The sequence below is a fragment of the Podarcis filfolensis genome (genome assembly GCF_964270895.1).
Source record: "Podarcis filfolensis genome assembly, chromosome: 17".
Lineage (NCBI taxonomy): Eukaryota > Metazoa > Chordata > Lepidosauria > Squamata > Lacertidae > Podarcis > Podarcis filfolensis.
Window position 1 is genome coordinate 30,913,267 of NC_139621.1, and position 14,838 is coordinate 30,928,104.

At 46.4% G+C, this 14,838-nt stretch overlaps 1 protein-coding gene across 4 annotated transcripts in view; it reads right to left on the reverse strand.

The window, feature by feature from the left end:
* TRABD2A (TraB domain containing 2A) overlaps positions 1-14,378 on the reverse strand; it is a 73,151-nt gene extending 58,773 nt beyond the window's left edge. The window contains exon 1 of one of the 4 annotated variants that reach the window (XM_083593559.1): positions 14,267-14,378. In XM_083593559.1, the coding sequence (XP_083449685.1) occupies positions 14,267-14,275 (9 nt within the window). In that variant the 5' untranslated portion in view covers positions 14,276-14,378. Of the gene's footprint in view, positions 1-6,546; positions 7,176-14,266 lie in introns of those variants that run through there. The other 3 variants (XM_083593560.1, XM_083593557.1, XM_083593561.1) reach the window with 3 other exon arrangements.
* Between the last annotated feature and the right edge of the window lie 460 nt (positions 14,379-14,838).

Consider the following 14,838-nt stretch of genomic DNA (forward strand, 5'->3'; position numbering starts at 1 on the left):
GCATGTACCTGATTTACCGTACTTACAATAAATAACCAAGAGAATCATCATGAAAGGAAAGAGGAAAACTTGCTTTTCAAAGTGTAAAAACCTCAACAAATGAAACCATGTTTTACTGCTGTACAGCACACTTTAAAGTCCCATCTATTTAGGTGGAAAAGGTTGACGCAGGTATTGAATACTGAACCCTTTCCTCTTCAGATAGTAAGTATTTCACTTCAAGGTCCGGCTTCTGTAATAAAATATGACTTACATATGGCAAAAGGAAGTCCAGAGGTCAGGTTACCAGACTTCAAGCAAAACAGGTATCAGATAGGAGCAGCTGCATCCAAAACGTCACCCTCTGTTTGCAGAGGGTGTGCATGCGCAAACAAAACCCACATGCAAAACATGAAGCGTTTAATTTCCACTAATTAGCATTCCTATAGCGCCTTCAAGTGTTCAAAGCACCTGACATATAATAACTCCATAATCGTTACAATGTTCCTGCAAAAGTCAGTAACATTATCTCCGTAATCATTACAACGATCCTGTAAATTAGGTCAGTATTTTTATCTCCATGTTGCAGGTGCCAAGGCTAAGTGAGAGCGGCTGGCCTAGAGGTGACGTTATCTCAGTAACCCTTACAACAATCCTGTGAAGTAGGTCAATGTTATTATCTCCATATTGTAGATGGGGAGCTGAGGCTAGCTTGAAAGACTGTAGCAGAGGAAATATTCAAAACTGGGACTTCCTGATTCATAGCCAGTTTATTAGACTGCAAGACCAAAGCTGTACTTCACCTTCCACTAGTGTAGTCTTGCTAAACAGTGACCACAAGCCTTACCACACAGATTCAAACACAGTGGCTCAAGTACCATTTATGTGATATACTTGAAAAGGGTGCAATATGCATTAGCAATGTAGCAGGCAATTTCTTCTGTTTTCAGTGGTTCTGCCTCCCATGCCTAATGCCAACCAGACAAGAAGCTTTTCTGCAGCACCTTGTGCCCATGCCAGGAAAAGCTTGTCCTCTTAAATTTCTGCAAATCAAGCTTCTATTAAAGGAAGAGGAGCCACACCAATAAATAAAAATGGCAGCCTTAAGAATCACAGGCGATGCAACACTGGAAAAGGTACTATGATACATATATGGTGGAATTGTTTAAACATCAAACAATTTTGGGAAATAATATATAACGAAATGAAAAAAAAAATGTTTAGATATTCATTTAGGAAAACACCAGAAGGTTTTCTATTGGGAATAGTACCAGGAAGCCTAAAGGAAGAAGACAAGACCTTATATTTATACGCAACAGTAGCCGCAAGGCTATTGATTGCGAAAAACTGGAAAAGTGGTATTGTACCGACAAAAATAGAGTGGCATGCCAAATTATTGGAGTACTACAATATATCCAAAACAATGGGAGAAATTGGAAGGATCTCAAAAGAGAAGATAGATAGGGACTGGAAGGTGTTTAAAAGATACTTGCAAAACCACATCGAAAAATCAGAACTCCTATTAGAATAAACAAGTTCCGTTTCAAACACTGAAATACTGAATAAGATGGATAACAATGTGTAATAGAAAAAGAAGTATGAAATTAGGCTAAAGGTGTGTGAAAGAAAGTAATAGAAGTGGAAAGAAATTGCAATTGAGTAGATTGGAAGTCTAACACAAAGGTGGGGTGAGGGGTGGTGGATGGTGATGGGGAAAGGTATTATTTGTGGGATTGAGTGTAAGTATGTTTGAACACTTTTAAGGATTGTATGAAATGTATGTTTGTATGCTTGTATATCTGTAATATATGTGGATTAATGATGAACTATTTTAAAAATAATTTTTTTAAAAAATTAAAAAAAAAGAATCACAGGCAAGACTGCAAGGAGGAAGATATGCATGCTACTTTGATGTTGCAGAGCAAGCATCAATGTTCAAAGTAGGCAGATATACAGATAGGGGCAGAATACCAAGAAGATATTACGGAGTTCCTGAGTAATATCTCATCCACCCCATAACTGAATTTAGGACTTCAGTGTAGAATTAGCGGGGTTCGAGAAACACATGAAATCTTCATCAGTAGTAAATCTGCCAATTTTTCAACCAGCTTACGTCACCAAGGCTTAAATCCTACCCTTGCCTACTCAGAAGTAAGTGCCATTAAATTCAGTGGGGCTTACTCTCAGGTTAGTGGGTTTAGGGATTGCAACCTAAGCCCTTAAACAACAGCTTGAGTCCAGGCATTAGCAGGTGATAATGCTAAAAAGCATCACCTGTTGATTTCTGCAGATAAAAGTGTTGTTAAAGAGTCTTAAGGGGGGGCACTTTTCTGGTCAGTTAGAAATCCTTCCACCATACAATCGGCATCCCCGCCCCACCCCACTCAAAAAGGATTCCTGACTGTAGCCAGGTACCTCCTTTGATCAACTAAGTGCTTCCACATTTGTGTGCAAACCAGTATAGGAATCTGCTACTCTTGCTTTAGAAAAACAGCATTTTTTTAACAAGTTGTTCCTATACAGATACAATATTCCCAAAAATGTTACAAACTCAACTGAGTTTTGTTTGGGGGAGAATTTGGTAGATTTGAGTTCAAAATACACTGGGGGAGTCTTTGAATAAAATGAGGCAGGTATCTAAATGCACAGAGAAGTTGACAATGCTGTATTATTTTTACGGATACTTTTAAATCCTGTTCACCCTGAGAATGTGTGCATGATTCTTGGAGAGACCCACATCAGTTCTGGTTGGTAAAAGCTACCAGAGAAGGCTGGTAAATACTGGTTGGCAAATACTTTGCTGTATTAAGGTAGCGTTCAAAGGTGATGAGGCTTGTACGAAACAAATATTTCCTAGATATTACTGAACTTACTAGCTATCAACCAGTCTCAGCTATGCTATTCTTGAATAAGGCACAGCATGTGCTGGACTTGCAATTCCAGGGATGTCAGATTACCTAGTTTCTCTTCAGTCTAATTCCCATTCTGGTTCAGGGGAAGAAACTGCTCTGGTCACCCCGATAGATTAGCTTTGCTAGAAGCAAGACGGTGGAAGTAAATCTGCTGGCTATGTTGAACCTCACAGCAGCTTTTGATAGAATTAAGCTTGGTACCCTTCTCAGCAGCCTGGAGGCACCATCTTACTGCGGTTGGTTCCAATAACTCCTGAAGGGCAAGTCTCAAAGCAGAACTGAAGGACTTGTGTTCATCATCTCTATGCCCTTACCTCCTGGAGGAGTCCTGCAAGGATGCCCCTTTCCTATGTTTTTCAGCATCTACATGAAACCACTGGGAAAGGTCATCCAGAGTTCTAGGTGAAGTGTCATCAGGATGCTACCAATAACTAACTTAGTTGGTCTCTAAAGTGCTACTGGAAGGAATTTTTATCAGGATGCCAGTTATACCCTATTCTGTTTCTCCTCTCAGTCCAATTCTAGGGGAGCTCCTAAATCAGTGGCTGGGACCAGTGAAGGACTAGATGTGAGCTTAAGCAATATGAGAGATCAAATTAGGAATTCCCTGTTCTAGAGGGAATTGCACTCCCCATAAAAGGAGTTGGTGCGCAATCTGAGACTACTGATGGACTTAGCTTGGCTCCTAGAGAGGTGCTTCTGCCCAGCTTCCACTGGTTCACCAACCATGGCCTTTTATAGAGAAGTTGTACACACCTTGGTTACTTTCAGATTAGACTGCTGTAGCACCCTGCATATGGGCCTGCCCTTGAGAAGTGTACAGAAACTATAATTTAGAACAGAAAACAGCGGCACTGCTGCTGACAGAGGATATGATCCCCTGCTTTATCAGTTGCACTGGCTTCCAATTTGATTCTGGGCCCAATTTAAATACACAGTTTAAAGCCTTTAAATTATTTTTGGAACAAGTTTTCTGAAGAATCGCCTCCTGCGCAAACCTATTTGCACACTGAAGCCATTAGGCATGTACTCCATGAATGTTAGTAGCATCCATTGTTTCAGATGCCACCATGGTTGTCCACCATTTTCTGTATGCTTAGAGGATGTATATTGACCCATTGGACAAAAGAAAAACACGATCTGATGGTAACCAAGTTCTATTAAAGGCAATGGAACGGAACTGGGGACTAGCTCAAGTCTCATTTATTTCAAGGGAACTACAGTACAGCTTTGCAAAGCTGTGTATGCCTCCTCGAGAGTAACTCCCACTAAACTCAGTGGGATTCACTTCTGAATAAATGCATATAAGATAAAGCTGCTGCTTGTGACTAACTTTTGTTGGACTGAGTCTAGTGTCTCTACAGCTTGTTTTGTTAAATGCCAATTTATTTCTGTCATTGTCAACTGTGCTTCCAGATGACCCACACAGGAAGGGTCTAATGCATCACGATACACTGTTCTAATGTCATGTTAACTGTCTCATGCCCCAGTCTGCTGCATGGCAATAGATCAATATTAACTTGCTTCCATTGAATGCATTTAGAATTAGAATGGCGAAAACAATTTTCAAAATAGTTCTGTGGACTCTGCTATAAATTCTCTCTGTGCTGGTTTCCTTTAGCTGTCCTTTTCTGGGATTTCTCCCTCTGCTCCTATCAGCAATGGCCACGATCCTGTGCACAGCTAGGTAACTTATTTTTAACCTATGGGGCTCCAAGAAACAAATGTTAACTCTGTGGAACTGGCAGGCGGCCTGATCTTGTGCATGTTTACTTAAAAGTAAACATTTCAGTGGGCCCAGACTTCCAAGTAAGCATGCATAGGATTGTGGTGTTGGCTGAAATATTTCCTTCCACCTGCAGTTCTTATTAAAAGCTGTTCAGGAGTCAGGCCAGAGCAAGCTTACTCAGAAAGATACTCCACAGAGTTCAGCCTTAGCTGCAGTTCCATGAACATTTGGGAGGAAACCTCTGCTGGACACACTGGGATGCCTCTGAGTAAACATGCTTAAAGACTGGAGCCAACAACCTTCTTTTCCAAAGACTTTTCATAGTATGTCTCAAGGTATCTTCATATTCTGCATCTCAATTAGCATCTACAGGGTATGGGATTATAAAGGTCATACACAGAACAGCTTGGTTTTTCCAATGATCTGTGAAGGCTGCACTCTCTCTTTTCTACAGGGTTGTGTTTTTCCCCCTAAGAAAAATGCACCCGTTTTTAAGAGTTATGGCAAAGAAAAGTTACTTTAACTAGAGTTTAAGATTTTTCAGCAGCCTGCAAAACGTGGGATGTACGAGGAAGGCTTTAGCGCAGTTAAAACCCTACCCATTTTTTTAAGGTGTGCAAGAGCAAAACGTCTCCCTTAAAAGGAACAGGAGATAAAACAAACAGAACAAATGAAGCCCTGATGAGGTGCATTCGGAATGCAAGAACCGCCTGCCAGCCTTCCATCCTGGCGGGATGCTATGGGGAAAGGGGGGGGAGGAGGGGGTTGGAGGAATTGGCAAAGGAGTGAGAAGTGTTAAAAGTAAACAAAACCAAAGAGTGGATGACCCAAACAAACAGCAGGCTGGCACCTCCACTGAACCTTATCTCCTCTCCCCGCTGGATCTCATTAAAGGCACTCTAAATCCCATCAAAGGCTAATTTACACCCCAGCCTCATGTCTTTTTTTTTTTTTTTTAAAGACATCACTCCACCCAAACGACGGCCAAGGCGGACATCGCTTCTCTCTCTCAGCTTCTCGGAAAGGCGTTTCCCCCTCCGAGGCCGCCTTTCGCACGCAGCTGCTGGAGGCGAGATCCCACGTTGGCAGGTTGGGGTCTACTCAGAAGCAAGTCCTTCCCCCCCCCCTCGCCCGCCGGCCACTGAGTTCAATGCAGATGACTCTCGAGGCTGCCACAAATTCCAGAGCAGGAGCCCCCGTTAAGTGTCTTGCAAAGCAGGAGGAGCAACAAAGACTCCTGGCAGCACACCTTCCACACGCTCGCAAACTGGCAGTGCAGATTTCATGCACCGGGAGCCAGAAGTCCAGCCCCGGCTGTGACTGGTGAGCCTCACTCCCGGGCAAGGGTGCATGTGGCCGTAGCTCTGACACGCTCTCCTGGCGCTTCTGGGCTCCTCCTGCCCCCTCCCCAGCCTATGCCCCCAACACACCCATTTAGAAGTGCCGCATGACACTGGTGGGGCTGCCTTGCAAGCGAAGGTGGGGTGGGATGAGGCAGCCCAGTTTGCCGGCAGCAGTTTTTCCCTCCTGCAAAATCCCTGCTGACAAGTCCAGCACCCAGCGTGAAACTCAGTTTGCAAAAGGAAAAAAGAAAAAAAAACACACAGCAAAGCAGCAGCAGCAGCAGCAAAACTTTCCCTCGTGCATGCGAAAGTGCGGTGGGTGGATACAACAGCGGAGCAGCTAAGTCCCCCACACCCCACTTTCTGGCGCTGCTCTCCTCCAGCCCCCTAGAAAAGGGAAGGTGCATTGCACACCCGAGTTTGAGAGACTTCCCCCAAATGGGAGAATATAAGCAAAAAAAAGTCTCGAGGCGACTCTGCTGGCCTCGCGCCATCCTGCCCAAGTTTGCAGGAGACAGTCTCTTCCCCCCCCCCACCCGCACCCCCACCCCGGACTTCTCCCCTCCCCCGGGAGTGAACTTACTTTCCTGTGGGTCTGGCAGCTGGTTGCTGCGGGATCCCGGCTCTGCTTCGCTCCAGCCAGCAGGAGGAGGAGACAGTTGAGCAGCAAGCCAGCCCCGGCGCTGTGCACCACCATCCTAGTTCACTCCACGCCCGGAGCACGGATGGGGGGGGAGCAGGCAGGCAAGGAGGAAAAGGAAGCGGCGGCGGGAATCGGCTCGCTCGCCTCCGCCGAAGTTGCGCCGAGTTGGGTTTGTTTTGGTTTTTTAAAGCCCGGCCCGTGTTTTCCTCCCGGTGGTGCACCTAAGGCGGCTGCCCCAGCGGCCCAATCCCGAGTCATCCCCTAGCCAAGCCTTCCAGGCGCTGCCCCCTCCCCTTAAAGGGTCCCTGTGCCAGGCGGAGGGAGGGGGGGCTCGCCATGCCGAGGGGAGGGGTGGGGTGTGTGCGGAAGCAGGAATTCCCTCGCCCACCCCCCCTCCAGGGACGGGTCCTTTTCTCCTTCCCTTATGGAAGCTCTCGCCTCCTTGCAAAAGTTGCTTCAGCGCCGAGCTGCGCAATCCCGGCGGCAGCCCCTGGATGGAGGAGGCACGAAGGCACGCACTCGGCGGGATTAGCCGCAGGAGGTGCCTAACCCTAAACTCGCTCCCGCCGCCGTCCCTCTCTCTCCCCCCCCCCCCGCTCCCCCACCCCGAACTCCCCCTTTCTCTCTCCTCTCTGACCTAAGCGCCAGGGTCCCTGTCGGCCTCCTGCTGGATTCTCCTGATCTGGCAAGTCGTAAGGCACATTCCCTTAGTAGGACGTCCAGTTACCCAGAGCCATCCTGGAAAGGAGACAGACCAGGTGGAAAGTAGCCTGGGAGAGACTCCAGTGGTTTCAACTGAAGGAATAGCAGAAGAGCTTGCTGGACCAAATGGCCCGCCTAGCATCCTATTCTCACAGTGGCCAAACAGATGCCTTTAGGGGAGAAAGCAAGCGGGATCCCAGCCTAAGAGTCCTCTCCCCCTTCTGTGGTTTCCAGTAACTGCAGCACCCAGATGCAGACCCTCCAAGTCAGCGGTTCTCAACCTGTGGGTCCCCAGATGTTGTTGGACTACAACTCCTCCTGAGCTCTGGCCTTGCTAGCTAGGGGTGATGGGAGTTGTAGTCCAACAACATCTGGGAACCCACAGAGAAAGGCTGCTCCAAGTGCCCCTATTTTTCAGGGATAGCACCAGATTTACAGAAGCCGTCCCGGTTTCTGATTCCATCCCATATTGTCCTGCTTTTTCCTTTAAAAAGGACCCCTGACAGTTAAGTCCAGTCGCAAATGACTCTGGGGTTGCGGCACTCATCTCACTTTACTGGCCAAGGGAGCCGGCGTTTGTCCGCAGTTTTTCTGGGTCCTGTGGCCAGCATGATTAAGATGCTTCTGGTGAACCAGAGCAGCGCACGGAAATGCCATTTACCTTCCCGCCGGAGTGGTACCTATTTATCTACTTGCACTCTGACGTGCTTTTGAACTGCTAGGTTGGCAGGAGCTGAGACCGAGCAATCGGAGCTCACCCTGTTGCGGCGATTCGAACTGCCGACCTTCCAATCAGCAAGCCCAAGAGGCTCTGTGGTTTAGACCACAGTGCCACCCATGTCCGCCCCCTCCAACATTTCAGAGAAATGTTGGAGGGTATGGAGTTATGTGACCCCGCCCCCCCAAACCAAGGAGATAAGTAACTACACAACTACACAACCTTTAGAAGACATCTGGAGGCAGCCCTGTGTATAGGAAAGTTTTTAAATATTCAGTGTTTCATTATGTTTTTATATATTTTGAAAGCTGCCTAGAGTGGCTGAGGCAACCCAGTCAGGTTGGTGTGGTAATAATAATAATAATAATAATAATGGAATAGGGTGATCCTATTTTCATCGGAAAAATGTTGGAGGATATGCAGGTGGAGAAAACGGAATAACTCGCACTATAGCAGGCCTGCTACAGAACAAAATGATGATGCTGCCAAAGGCAAAACAACAATGTTTGCTATGTGTTTTTACACAGTGATACTAAATACAGTGGTACCTCGGGTTACAGATGCTTCAGGTTCCAGACTCTGCTAACCCAGAAACAGTAACTCGGGTTAAGAACTTTGCTTCAGGATGAAAACAGAAATCGCGCAGCAGCGGGAGGCCCCATTATCTAAAGTGGTACCTCAGGTTAAGAACAGTTTCAAGTTAAGAACAGACCTCCTCCAGAACGAATTAAGTTCTTAACCTGAGGTACCACTGTATATGATATGCTCAATGGTATGCAGTTATTGTGGTTTTAGAACCCAACCTGTCGGGAGTGGGTGGGAATAAGATTGCATTAAAATACTAATTAAACTTTTTTAGGGACAATAAATATTTATAGACCACCCTCCATGCAAGCATAAGAACAAGAGAAGAACCTGCTGGATCAGGCCCAAGGCTCATTGAGGACAGCATCCTGTTCTCACAGTGGCCAAGCAGATACCTATAGGAAGCCCGCAAGCAGGACCTGAGTGGGCAACAGCACCTTCATCGCTTGTGTTGATGTCCAACGACTGGCATGCAGAGGTATAGTGCCTCCAACAGGAGGGGAACTCTGGCCCATGGGCTAAGTCGGCCTCCCCATTTGGCTTGCGAGGCCATTTTGGCAAAGCTACAGCCACTGGTCCTACACCTGACATCAGGTGTGGGGTAGGTAAGGGCAGGGTGTTTGCAGCTGAGCACAGGGCAAGATGGCTTGTGGGGGGGGGCTTCTGAAGACATCTTCTGAACCCCCTATCAAACGGCGGTTTTGTGACGCCCTTTGAACTGGGTTTCTGAAGATCTAACAATTATCTGACCGTTGGGCCTTCGGAGGCCTCGTTCACAGAATCAGAGTTGGAAGGGGCTCCAGGGGTCACCTAGTGATTCTAGTCCCACCCCCTGCAATCCATGACAGATGGCCATCCACCCTCCGCTTAAAAGGGTTAAAGGTTGCTGGGTACAGTGGTACCTCGGGTTAAGAACTTAATTCGTTCCTGAGGTCTGTTCTTAACATGAAACTGTTCTTAACCTAAGGTACCACTTTAGCTAATGGGGCCTCCCGCTGCCACCACGCCTCCAGAGCACAATTTCTGTTCTCATCCTAAAGCAAAGTTCTTAACCAGAGGTACTATTTCTGGGTTAGCGGAGTCTGTAACCTGAAGTGTATGTAACCCGAAGTACTACTGTATATGAAGCGTCTGTAACCTGAGGTACCACTGTACTGGAATTCAGTGAGGGGTAAACTACAGTGCCCAGAATTCTTTGAGGGCAAGAATGTGCTTCCAGAGTGCTTTAAAGAGACATCTCAAAGGACACTACTTTGTGGTGTGCAAGTCTGAGCAGATGGAGGGGGGTGGTAATATCAGTGAGATTTTTTTTTAAAGAAGGAGGTATTTAAAATATTTCCTCTTAAGGTCAATAGTCCTTTCCTAAGCACATTTACCCAAAGATAAGTCATACAGAGTTCAATAGGATTTGCTCCCAAGGATGTGGGACACAGCTTAAGCCTATGCACACTTCTTTGAGAGGAAGGTCCTTTGAATTAAGTAGGGTTTGTAGCATGAATAGAATCGGTAAGTTTAACACACCTACTTATATCTAAAACGTAGGCTCCACCCTTTGGTGCTGGTTAACATTCCTGGAGAAAAAACATTCCCGCAAAAGACTGATGCATTAATAAAACGCAGATACATCAGCAGTATAGACAATGATACAATGCAGCATCCACACAACATAAAACACAGACATTGTTGGGTAGGTCTGTACTTGCTTACAGACATCCATCTCCCTCAGCCTAAGTCAGCTGCTCAACTAGCAACAACATAGCCAGAGAGAGAGACACCAGGATCAGATCCTGCAGCAAACGCAGAGGGCATCTCTGTCCTCACCCCAGCTCAGGACCAAGTAATAACATCCACAGTATTGGGGGTTCATTCACCTGCTTATCGTCTATACAACATATGCCATCCAATGCCAGCAGTGACCTCTTTGCATTCTACATAGGGCAAAAAGGCCAGCCTCTGCAAAAAATAAAATAAATGGGCACACATCTTATATCAGACACAGCAAAATCCAAAAGTCATTTCATCCTGTCTGTAACTGGCCTTAAAGTCGTCGTGCTTGGAAAAAGGGGTTTCTGAAAGGCGAAAGGTGAAGAGGATGAGTGCCAGCGCTTGCGGATAGCATCAGGGCAATGGAATTTTGTCACAGTGCACGTGCTAATTGGCTTCCCAATGCCAGGATGCCTGTGCTATCACCAACTATTTGGTGAATTACCACTGCTAATTGTTTAATTATCACCACCTTTGTACTTTCTGCATTTCATTTCCTTCCAGCCTCACAGTTTACAACCTGCCCCACCCCTGCCCAGCAAACCACATGCAGATCTACCTGCAGCTTAGGACAACACTTCCATGCATCTAATGAAGTAGGTTGCAGTTCATGATAACGTATGCAGTAATATATGTGTCTTTCGGGTGTGGCGATAACCTCTGGGCTTCTGTTTTATTTTTGCTGTGGCAGACTAACATGGCATCCTATAGATGTCTATCAGGGAATAAGCCACACTGAGCACAATGAGCCTTAATATTGAGGACACCTCCTTAGGATTGTATTGCTGCTGTGATTGCCACGATTCTCCCATTTTGCAGGTATGAGACTGATGCCGAGACACAACGGCTCACCTAAGTTCAGGCAGGAGTAGCACATGGTGTGCAGGGCTTCCTGGTTCACAGCTGAGCCTCTGCAACTACATTATGCAAGCTCTGTAAAATTAGATTTATTGTGTCTGCCCTGATGGCAAGAAATAGCACTGCCATAAAGAGGAAAGCGCTTCTTCGCAGGCCTTCTTGTGACATGTTAATATGTGGCGTAAAATAAGAGTCAGGATAAAAATAGTTTTAATGATTTAGAACTGAAGAACAACTAGTGTTCATGGAAGGAAGAAAAAAGGCCTGCTTTTATGTGATGGGAAGTGATGAAACTTGATGTTTTCATTTACAGAGAAAGGAGAAAGTGTAGCTTAATGGTTAAGCATATGAGCCAGGAGTCTCTGCTTCAAACCAGAGTTCAGCCATGCAAGCTCTGGGTGGCTTAGCACTTTTTGTCATCTCTAATGTAGCTACAATAGTGCTAGCAGGGGTTGGCAAGGTTTACCTTGCCTGGGCTGGTTCACTCTAGCACAGCTCGCTCCGTGGACTGTGTGCCCGCCTGCGATTTTCGGCGCCTGCACAGACGCGATGTCCGGTTTAGCACAGCATGCGGGGACTCGCCGAGTGGGCAGCTCAGTTCAAGGGCCTCTTAAATGACCCCCTGTGGGCCGCTTGTGGCCCATGGGCCTTAGGTTGCCTACCCCTGTGCTAGCCTGAGTTCTTAACACCACCATTCTCATGTTAGCAAAGAGGAATGCTACTACTGGAGAAGGCTCTGCTTCATCAGCATTCACCTTCTCCTCATTTTTTGGATCTTGCAGAAGTCTTTCAAATCTCTTGACAGCCCTGCTTCAGACAGATCAACGCTTTACTCACTGCCACATCTAGCAATCCCTGTCAAGACGCTTGACGCACAGATGACAAGACTCCAGATCCACATGGCTCTTTGGTTTTTTGTCATCCTTCCTCCATATGTCATCCCTCCACAGCTTTGGAAGATTTAATAAATGCTGGCTCTACGAACACATCTGCCCAAATACCAGCCCACGTCTTGTTCCATCTTCTCGAAGTGAAATGGCCTCCTTCATCGCGTTGTCAGCTCCTTGAAACTTTCCGTTTAGTTCTCTCATTTGCTGCACACAAATTCTAGCACATTTTGCATAATGATTGCGTCCAGCTCTAGCAAAGAAAGGAAGCAACACTCCGCAAAGGCAGGAGTTCCAGTCCCCCCCTGCTCTGATGAATGTCTTTGCAATATCAACTGCCCAGGCTTGTGCCCTGGGGAGATCACTTTGGTGCTGCTAATGCAACAGTTTTACTTCACCAATAACTAACTTTATTTATTTATTTATTTATTTATTTATTTTTGCCCTGCCCATTTGACGGAGTTTCCCCAACCACTCTGGGTGGCTCTCAACAGAATATTAAAAACACGATAAAACGTAAAACATTAAAAATTTCCCTAAACAGGGGTGCCTTCAAATGTCTTCTGAAAGTCAAGATGGTTGTTTATTTCCTGGACATCTGGTGGAAGGGTGTTCCACAGGGCGGGCGCCACTGCCAAGAAGCCCCTCTGCCTGGTTCCCTGTAACCTCACTTCTTGCAGTAAGGGAACCTCCAGAAGGCCCTCGGAGCTGGACCTCAGTGTCCGGGCTGAACGATGGGAGTGGAGACGCTCCTTCAGGTATACTGGACCAAGGCAGTTTAGAGCTTTAAAGATCAGTACCAACACTTTGAATTGTGCTCGGTGCGATGGCCCGGGACTCGGGCTCAGACTTGGAACCAGAGGAGACTCAGTCTGCACTGGATCCTTTGCCTCAGGCATCATCTGAACCAAGTCTGGGGCCTGATCCTGAAGAGTCCCAGTCTGCACAGGTTCCCCTGCAACAAACACCAGCTGGGCTGAGTCAGGGGCCTGAGCCTGCCCTGGCGCCAGATGGGGGGATTACCTCATTGCCTTCAGCTGGGCCATCACTTACAGCTGCTCCACTACCGGTTTGGTCAGGGATGGCTGAGGTGGCCCCTGGGTCTAGTAACCCACCGATGTCTCCCAAGCTGTAGAGACTAAGGTCTGAAAGAAGGAGAGACCTGAGTACTCACAGGAGGAGTGCTCGCCTTTGAGCTAAACAGGGAGGTGAGTCACCAGGGGATCAGGACCGGCGCTACCCCGACAAAGATAAAAGGCTGTCGAACCATAGCTGTCAACTTTTCCCTTTTCTTGTGAGGAATCCTATTCGGAATAAGGGAATTTCCCTTAAAAAAAGGGAAACGTTGACAGCTATGTGTCGGACCCCGTCCCAGGTTGCGGGAGCAACATTGCTGTTTGCTAGATCCTGCCTGAGATCCTGTACCTGTTCTTGCCTGGTTTCCTGCCTCGTGTCCTGCCTCGGCCCTGTCGGATTGACTCCCAGTGGAACCTTCGGATTCTGGACCGGTCCCGGACCGCATTTCACGTGTTACCCCTGGGCCCAGCACACTCGGAAACGTACTCTTGAATTGCGCTCTTGAATTACTCTCTTCACTAAATGAAACTTACATATGAATAAACATTCATGTTGCATATGTGTTTTAGAGTTACTGGCTTCCATTTCCTGAATATTAGAGTGCAGACGGTCAAGGATCCTGCCGGGGCACCGCAGCCCTCACCACAGACACCACCAGACCGACCCTCTGCACCAGAGCCAAGCAGGGCCGAGTTATGCGACCTGTGTGCCCGTGCTCCTCTCCATGAGAGTTGGATCCTCTGACAGTGGGAGTTGGGCTGGGGGTGCCTGCCAGGGGCGTCTGCTTCGCATCCCATCAAAAATCTGCATTCGGGGCCATGGCCCCATTGGTATCCCTTGCGCTATGCCCCTGGAGAGTTGGACACTGTGTGTTAGAAGGTTAGCAGCTTCTGAAACAAGACTCAGTCCAGAAAGCTGACATGAACCACCCCAGTTGTAACCCTAAGATTTTGACTTTAATGAAAATTAACAGAAATATGCCTTTTATTTTCTAAAAGTAGGCATTTAATAATAATAATAATAATAATAATAATAATAATAATAATAATAATAATAAAAATATTTATACCTTGCCCATCTGGATGGGTGTATATCATGGATTACCTACCCTATATATTATTTTTGTCAGCATTTCTGAAAGTAATGCTAGACTTATCTCCATGGAACAGCGATGTTCTAGCATGATTTATGACATTCAGCTGGAACCACAATCAAGGCGCTGTCTCCTGGTCACTTACGTGCTGGTACAGAAAGTCTTGGGATCAGGCCATTAGGCAATACTTTGAAATGCATAAAAGTTAGGAATTGATGCTTTCTTCAAACAAAATTGAGGGGAAGCATGAATTTTCCCCACACCAACATGTTCTGGCAAACTAGACTTTTGGATTGAAAACGCAGCATAATTTAACCACTGTGTGTATCATGACTGCTTAGCAAGATTATTGGAAATGAAGTGGAAATTATGAATTTGAATTATTAGAAGGCTGTAGATGGAAGCTCGGAATCAGAAACAACCAAGCTCACTGAGCCGTTTTGGTTTTATTCAGATAAACGTACATTGGGACTGAAACTGAGCTGCTGCTTAACTTTCCCAACAAAATTAATGAGACTGGAAGTCTAATCTTATGTACTCAGAAGTAT